This window comes from Culex pipiens, chromosome 1 (genome assembly GCF_016801865.2).
Source record: "Culex pipiens pallens isolate TS chromosome 1, TS_CPP_V2, whole genome shotgun sequence".
NCBI lineage: Eukaryota > Metazoa > Arthropoda > Insecta > Diptera > Culicidae > Culex > Culex pipiens.
In genome coordinates, this window is record NC_068937.1 from 83,229,524 (window position 1) to 83,237,748 (window position 8,225).

An 8,225-nucleotide genomic window follows, 5' to 3' on the forward strand; every position below is an offset into this window, starting at 1 on the left:
AACCAACATAGAACTTAAATTTGGATCAGTTTCATGGATTGATCGCAGAAATTCATCATGCTAAGTCAATATTTTGCTGAATACTTTTTTCGGTATCAAACTGAGATTCTCCAGTTTCGCTTGAGAAACTTCGGTACGAATACTTTATTTTGACTAAGGTACTCAATTTTAAATGTAGGCAACAGAAAATCGATTTTTGAAGCGACGATGCCCACGAAGTAGGTAGCAAAGCAAGTGAAATAAACGGGCGCATATGTAGATTGCAGCAAATTTTGATAAAACGTAAATGTTCAAAATGGCATATCTCCGAAAACGCAAAAAAACGCAGGCAGGAAATTTCAGCAATGTTAGATTATGATCCAATCTTTCAAGTGATCTTAGTTTCATGTTTAGCATCGGTTAGCAAAAAAAGTACTCGATTAACAAACACAAAAAAATAAGTTTTGTCAAAAAAATGCTCCAGTTATTTGATGAAAACTTCAGTTTTTGGTTTGGAAACAACATTTTATCTATTAATAGTTTCAAAGCTTTTCTTATTACCTTTCCAACGATGTATAATTGTCCTAATAAAATATTTAAAATGGCTGAGCTATGTTAAAATTAAACAATCAGCCTTTTTTACAAAAAACGCTAGATTTTTACTCCTTTTTTTGACTTTCAGCTTGCGTATCTCCGTAATGAACAAACTTAGAGCTTTGAAAATTTGGATTTTTCTTAGTTAGAATGTTTACTTTCGAGAAAAAAATACCAAACAATATTTGGAGAAGGTCACTTTTTTGAAACTTGGCCACCCAATGTACCATAGTGGGTCGTTGGCCCAGTCTGCGTCCGTGAACACCTCAACAGTTGGCACTCCTTCCTTCGCACGATACACTAGACCGAAGTCCAGCGTTCCCTTCACGTAGCGCAAGATCCTTTTCAGGTGCGCCCAGTGAGTGTTTGTCGGGCAGCTCTGGAACTGGCTTAGGAAGTTAACTGCTGCAGCCAGGTCCGGTCTCGTCGTGATTGAAGCGTAGGTTAGACACCCTATCAGCTCTCTGTACGGGGCGTCCGTGCGGTCCTTCTCGGCACTCTTCAGTAGCTTCAAACGACACTCCATCGGCGTCGACGCTGGTTTGCAGTCCTGCATTCCAAAACGCAGCAGTATGTCCTGGAAGTACTGCCGCTGGCTGATCCGCAACTTTCGTTCCTCCACGTCGCGCTCGATTTTCATTTCAAGGAAACAGTCCACTTCTCCGGTGTCAGTCATCTCGAACTCCTTGGACATGCACGACTTCACCGCGTCAACAGCTTTCTGCGATGGCCCGATGACCAACACATCGTCGACGTACAGAAGTACGATCAACCTTCCAGCTTTCGTCTGCTTGGTGTAGAGACACTGGTCGTTCATGCTGCGCACGAACTTCAGCCGGCCTTCGACGAACGCATGGAAACGGTCGTTTCGACGACACGACAACACACTCGGTGGAAAATCCCAATCAAAAAGTGGTCCCTCCGTGAATACCGTGAAATCCCCGTGATTCAGCAAAGTCACGGTAACTTTGAGGGACCCCTCGGTTTTCGTCGAAATAAATGTTTCTCGCAGCACTTCTTGTTGATAAATATTTACAATCGAACAAACAGCTGTTTTGTGTTTTGATTGTTTTTTTTCGTTTGCGTTCCGGGTTTTTTTTCCTTTGAGGGGTAAGGCACAGTAACTGGTCCAACTCGCCTGCGTTCCGGATTCCGGCACGTAAAAAAACCAATCTGGTTCAAGCTGACTTACCACATCCAGCAATCTCAAGCTGGAAAAAGTTGGTGAGGATCCTCCCGGGATCTCATCTACCGTAATCTTCTGGCCGAGCAAATAATGGTATACCAATCATGCAGTTCCTTTTTTCCGTTGATAGCTCAAGCACCTGAAAAGTCCGGTCGAAAAGAATGAGAAGAGCTGCTGCTGCTTCCGGCTGCGATGAAAAAAAGGCCGCTCTGGAGAAGAGGCAGCGCACTCCAGATTTCCTTCAAGTCACGATTCTGCTTCTTAGCGGTTAAGCTTTTCAGCTTCCAAATTTTCCTTGTGCTTGTTCAACTGCTGCTGCATCTATTCGGCTTGGCGGCTATCCGTTCCACAGACACCAGTACGACGGAAAAGTTGGCCGCAACGCCAGGGGCACGACCGGTTACGAGGGCGAGGCGGTCCATCAAGCGCATCGCAGCAGTCACCGAAGAAATGTCTCCAGGTCAGTCCGGCCAAGTACCAGCCGCTGGGTCTGCCAAGGTAGAGTTCGGTGCCGCCAACAGCGCCGGGAATGTGGACTGCGGACAGGACAGCCCGACTAGAACGGCGAGGAGATCCAGATGCCGGTACCAGCTGGTCTACACGGAGGAAAGCCTGGCCAGTACGGACAAGAATAAAATGCTGTACATTACGCACCAGATGGAGGTGAAACGGATACGGTACTTGCTGGTACAGTCTGGACGAGGAGTCGAAACGTTCAGTCAGGGAAACAACGGTTGTCGGTGGGAGAACTTCAGGTTACGACGATTTTTCACTAGAGCGCCGAGAGCCTCTTTCACCAGGTTGCGGTGCGGCACATGCCGCAAATTGGCCAGGACAATGAAACATCCCCAAGGCGGTTCCGAACCTGGACAGCCACCTGTTGGTACGGGCGAAGGAGAATGTGGCGGAGTTTTCTATTAGTGCCTGTTGTGTACCCGGGGGAGCGAACCAAACGAGCGGCTACAAAGTCGCAAGAGAACAATTCTCTACGAAAACGGTCTTTTTTCTTCAATTTTAATTTTTGTATTTTTTAATCCGACTGAAACTTTTTTGGTGCCTTCGGTATGCCCAAAGAAGCTATTTTGCATCATTAGTTTGTCCATATAATTTTCCATACAAATTTCGCAGCTGTCCATACAAAAATGATGTATGAATATTCAAAAATCTTTATCTTTTGAAGGAATTTTTTGATCGATTTGGTGTCTTCGGCAAAGTTGTAGGTATAGATACGGACTACACTGGAAAAAAATGATACACGGTAAAAAAAATTTGGGGATTTTTTTATTTAACTTTTTATCACTAAAATTGGATTTGCAAAAAAACACTATTTTTTTTTTATATGTTTTAGAGAACATAAAATGCCAACTTTTCAGAAATTTCCAGGTTGTGCAAAAAATCATTGACCGAGTTATGAATTTTTCAATCAATACTGATTTTTTCAAAAAATCAAAATATTGGTCGCAAAAATTTTTCAACTTCATTTTTCGATGTAAAATCAAATTTGCAATCAAAAAGTACTTAAGTAAAATTTTGATAAAGTGCACCGTTTTCAAGTTAAATCCATATTTAGGTGTCTTTTTTGAAAATAGTCGCAGTTTTTCATTTTTTTAAATTAGTGCACATGTTTGCCCACTTTTGAAGAAAATATTTTTGAAAAGCTGAGAAAATTCTCTATATGGGCGTAATATTGAATGTTTGGCCCTTTTAAAACGTTAGTCTTGATTTGAAAATTTTGAAAATATTGTTTTCGAAAAGATCGGAAAATTTCACAAATGTTTCATATTTCAACATTGAAAATCGGACCATTAGTTGCTGAGATATCGACATTAAAAAATGGTGGGCTATTTGGGTGAGACGTAGAAAACATCAATTTTCCTGTTTTTAAACCTTTGCATTGCAATATCTCAGCAACTAAAGGTCGTATCAACAAAGTCCGAAGAAGCAAAATATAGAGAATTTTCTCAGCTTTAAAAAAATATTTTTTTCAAAAGTATGCAAACATGTGCACTAATTAAAAAAAATGAAAAATTGCGACTATTTTCAAAAAAGTCACCTAAATATGGATTTAACTTGAAAACGGTGCACTTTATCAAAATTTTACTTAAGTACTTTTTGATTGCAAATTTGATTTTACATCGAAAAATGAAGTTGAAAAATTTTTGCGACCAATATTTTGATTTTTTGAAAAAATCAGTATTGATTGAAAAATTCATAACTCGGTCAATGATTTTTTGCACAACCTGGAAATTTCTGAAAAGTTGGCATTTAATGTGCTCTAAAACATATCAAAAAATAAAAAAAAATAAAAATAGTGTTTTTTGCAAATCCAATTTTAGTGATAAAAAGTTAAATAAAAAAATCACCAAATTTTTTTTACCGTGTATCATTTTTTTCCAGTGTAGTCCGTATCTATACCTACAACTTTGCCGAAGACACCAAATCGATCAAAAAATTCCTTCAAAAGATACAGATTTTTGAATTTTCATACATCATTTTTGTATGGACAGCTGCGAAATTTGTATGGAAAATTATATGGACAAACTAATGATGCAAAATGGCTTCTTTGGGCATACCGAAAGCACCAAAAAAGTTTCAGTCGGATTAAAAAATACAAAAAAAAATCGAATGACCGAAATCCTAGAGAACTGCTCAAGAATAAACTAGATAATGCCCAGAGTCCCGGGGTGTAGCGATCCGGTGCTCTGCGGTCTCGTTCAGAACGGCGCGGGAAAGGTCGTGTGTCTTCAGGTTGAACAGGTGAATCTCCGCTCGGCAGTGGCTGCGTCTCGATCTCGAGGTTGTCCAGCGGAAGTGTGCCAGGTTGAGATTCCGCCGTTGTTGCGTTAGCAACGCGAACAGTGCCGATCGTGAGAAAGACAAACGGCGGGCGGGTTCGGAAACAGCCCGTGTTGGAATGGATTGTTGAGAAGGTTCAACATAAAATATAGAACAAAGTCAGATTTAGTGCAAACCACCGGAGAACCGAGATTAACCACCGGTAGGAGCTTTGGTCAAGTGAAACTCTTACGTCAAGCAGTGATTTCGTGGCCTGTCCATCATGGACCCGTCCGAGGTGTTTTTAAAACCGCCTTGAGTCAGGAGCATTCAAAAGCACACAAAAAGCAAAAATTCAAAATTTGTTCTAATAAATTTCTAGAATTGTTTAAAGAGGTTTTATTTGCCTTATTAATTCATGTATACCCTCCAGCAGGCAACCACCGACACGGCCACTCTGTCCAGGTCGGAAAACGAAAACGACCAGCGTTGAACTGCACTTCCAAGCAGTCTTCTGGCGCTTGGCGTACTTCTTGAGCAGATCTAACTGCCCTTTTTGGCCAACACATCCTCCTCGCTTGCCATCAGGAAGAGGTAGTGACACTCGTACCACCGGCGGAACGGGCCACATCGATCACGATGATGGCGTTTTTAAACAGTTTGGTGCGCACGAGCTCGTTGTTGGACGCGTTGTACAGGTTATACGTGATACGTGGATGATACGTGCCTTGCGGGAGCATTATCCAAAGCCTAGGCAAAGCTGCCGACGTCCAGATGGAGCGCACGGAACTTTATGTTTTCACCTCGGTTTCGCACAAAGTGGATACGGCTGGCACTAATCTTGATGTTGGCGGCCGTGCGTCCTAACTCATTCTTCCTCTTCCTCGGATAGCGGCCTGCTTGTCACCGGTGGCCCGCATCTTGTGATAGCTATCACGGCCGGTACCCATCTTGATGTGTTGATCGAGAAAGAAAGGTGAAGGATTTTGTGGAGATGTCAACATCGATCGCTTTACTGCAGGTTCTTGTTTGGAACACGATCGCCACTTTTCCTGGATGCGCGACGGTTTTCTGCTCACTCAGTATGTTGTACCCCGGATGAGGGATCTTCTCCTGCAGTTGCACATCCAACGGTGAATCAGCACAAATCTTCTCGCCGTCCTGCTCGATGGTCTCGGTCGTAGTGTGTACTTGCCCAACCGGACGCTGATTCCACAAGTGGAATGAAATTGCATCTATTCTATCAAATTCTATCGATTTCTCCCCGACCAGTTGATCTGAAAACTTTATAGCTAAACTTATGCGCACCTAGGAAATTCTCGTACTCTAGCATGGCCAACCATCGAATCCCTTCAATATCGGCGTCCTCTTCGCCGTAGATCCTCAACTCGATTGCTTATCCCACACTCGTTCCGCCTAGGTTCGGAAATAAATCCGCCCACTGCCACACAGCGCGGCGTCTTATCAACAGCGGCGTCCGTCGTCAAGATGACCGGAGGTGGGTACGATATCGTAGGTTGACCAACGGTACCGGACGTGGCCCTGCTACGGATGGAAAGCCGCCGGAAGTCACGCTCCTCCCAGATCAGCAGCCGGTCGCCGAAGAAGGCTGTTGTTTGTTTTGCCAAAATGACATTTCTCGCCGTCACCAATCCAGTGCAGCCAAATTTAAGATTTTTTTAAATTTTGTTTGACGTTTCCAGTTCCCGTGGAACCGAAGGGGTAAGAAGATTTGGTACCCACTTTTTGGAGCCGAATGGCTTGTCGTGTCGTCGGTCGTTCCACGCGCGTCCTAAAAAAACAGTAGTACAGTAGTACAGTGTAGACGCACTTTTATTGTGTAAACAAAAATTGTCTAAAAATTGATGTAGAAGGTGGCTTTCAAGCTTAGTTTTTGGACTCAGGTGTGAATCGTGATTGATTCTCGCGACCGGTGTAGTTAGTGGTTCGCGAAACGCATGATTAATCGAAAAAAGTGATAAGAAAAATTGCGAAACAAACGGAGAAACAAGAAGCCAGGCAAAGTGTTTGGTGTGCTTGTAATAGTGTGGCCGAAGGGCCAGCTATAAATCTGCACCATGTCTACGAGCGTGCAGTGTAGTGTTTGTTCCGCGGCTATCAAAGAAGGGAATGAAAAAATTTATTGTTTTGGACCGTGTGGAAAGATAATGCACCCAAAATGCTGTGGCGAAATAAATATTGATGGAATCAAGGCAATGCAAACAAACAGAGGCCTGAAATATTTTTGTCATGATTGCAGAAAGTCTCAATGTGATTACAATAATGTGCTGGGAATTTGTAATAGTATTTTGACAAAGGTCAACGAAACTGAAAAGATGATGAAAAAAGAAATAACGGAACAAATAAGGGAATATACTAAAACAGCAAACGAGGCGAACGAAAAAGGATTTGTTTTGCTAAAAGATTATATTATGTGTGAGAATAAAAAACTGGAAGATAAATTGTCTGCCAAAACCAACACTAGTGGGAGAAATAGGAAAGAAGAAACGTCGCTCTCTGGTCCAAGTGGAAACACTCGCTCTCAAAGTAAACAAAAAACGGCAAAGGCTAGTGAGACGGGTAGCGTGACGCAGAACTATGCTGAGGTTCTAATAAACAGTAGAAAGGAAAGTGAAATTGATCAAAATAGGGAAATCCCTAAAGAAAAAGAGACTGTGATTATAATTAAACCTAAGGAAGGGGACCAATCGGCAAAAAAGACCAAACAACAGTTGAAAGAAAAATTAAACCGCACTGAAAACCACATTCTAAATGTGAGAGAGGGCAGAAATGGAACTGTTATACTGGGTGTCTCGGATAACGTGGAAAGTGTAGCTAAATCAGTCCAGGAAAAATGTGGAGAACTCTTCAATGTGACCGTTCCAAAACCAAAAAAACCAAGACTGAAAATAGTAAAAGTGGCTGAGGAGCTTAATGAAACTGAGTTAAGAGATGCCCTCATTGAACAAAACGACGTATCTGATGATATAGAGCTGCGATTAGTGACAAGTTTTAAGAATGGTCTTGATGAATACTGTGTGTGGACCTACATCATTGAAGTTGATTCTTCTTCTCATGAATTTTTGCTTGAATTAGAGAAGGTGAACATAGGATGGGAAAGATGTAAAATAGTGGAATGCTTTGGTATTATTCGATGTTTTAAGTGTTGTTGTTATGGCCATAAAAGTAATGAATGTAAGAGCGAGAGTGAGGTTTGCTCCATTTGCGCAGAAAACCACAGAACAAATGAATGTAAATCTGAAATAGAATGTTGTGCTAATTGTTTGACAATGAATAGAATGAGAGGTTTAAAATTAAGCACAGATCATGTTGCATTTAGTCGTGAATGTCCTGTCTATAAAAGACAAGTAGCCCGCAAACGCCATCAAATTGATTACACTCGATAGCAATCAACGAAAAACAAGAACAATAAACAAAAATGGTCAGTGATTAGCTTAAACTGTGGCGGACTGTCTACAAACTTTGAAGAATTTAAATTATTAGTCCAAAAATATAAACCGAGATTAGTGTTAGTAACAGAAACACATATAACAGAGCAGTTGGGAGATGAACATTTGGGAATCGATGGGTACAACCATGTGAGTTGTTTTTCAGACTCAAGACACACAGGAGGTGTAATGATTTATTCACAATCAAACATTGAATACAATGTGCTTTGCAAAAGTCAGAT

The 8,225-nt window shown here is 41.6% G+C and overlaps 1 protein-coding gene and 1 pseudogene across 1 annotated transcript in view; both read right to left on the bottom strand.

The window, feature by feature from the left end:
* LOC120431009 (uncharacterized) overlaps positions 1-1,390 on the bottom strand; it is a 2,570-nt gene extending 1,180 nt beyond the window's left edge. The window contains exon 1 of the mRNA XM_052705996.1: positions 801-1,390. Within this exon, the coding sequence (XP_052561956.1) occupies positions 801-1,390 (590 nt within the window). The remainder of the gene's footprint in view (positions 1-800) is intronic.
* Positions 1,391-4,901: 3,511 nt separating this feature from the next.
* On the bottom strand, positions 4,902-5,538 carry LOC120431016 (40S ribosomal protein S8-like; annotated as a pseudogene).
* Positions 5,539-8,225: the final 2,687 nt, after the last annotated feature.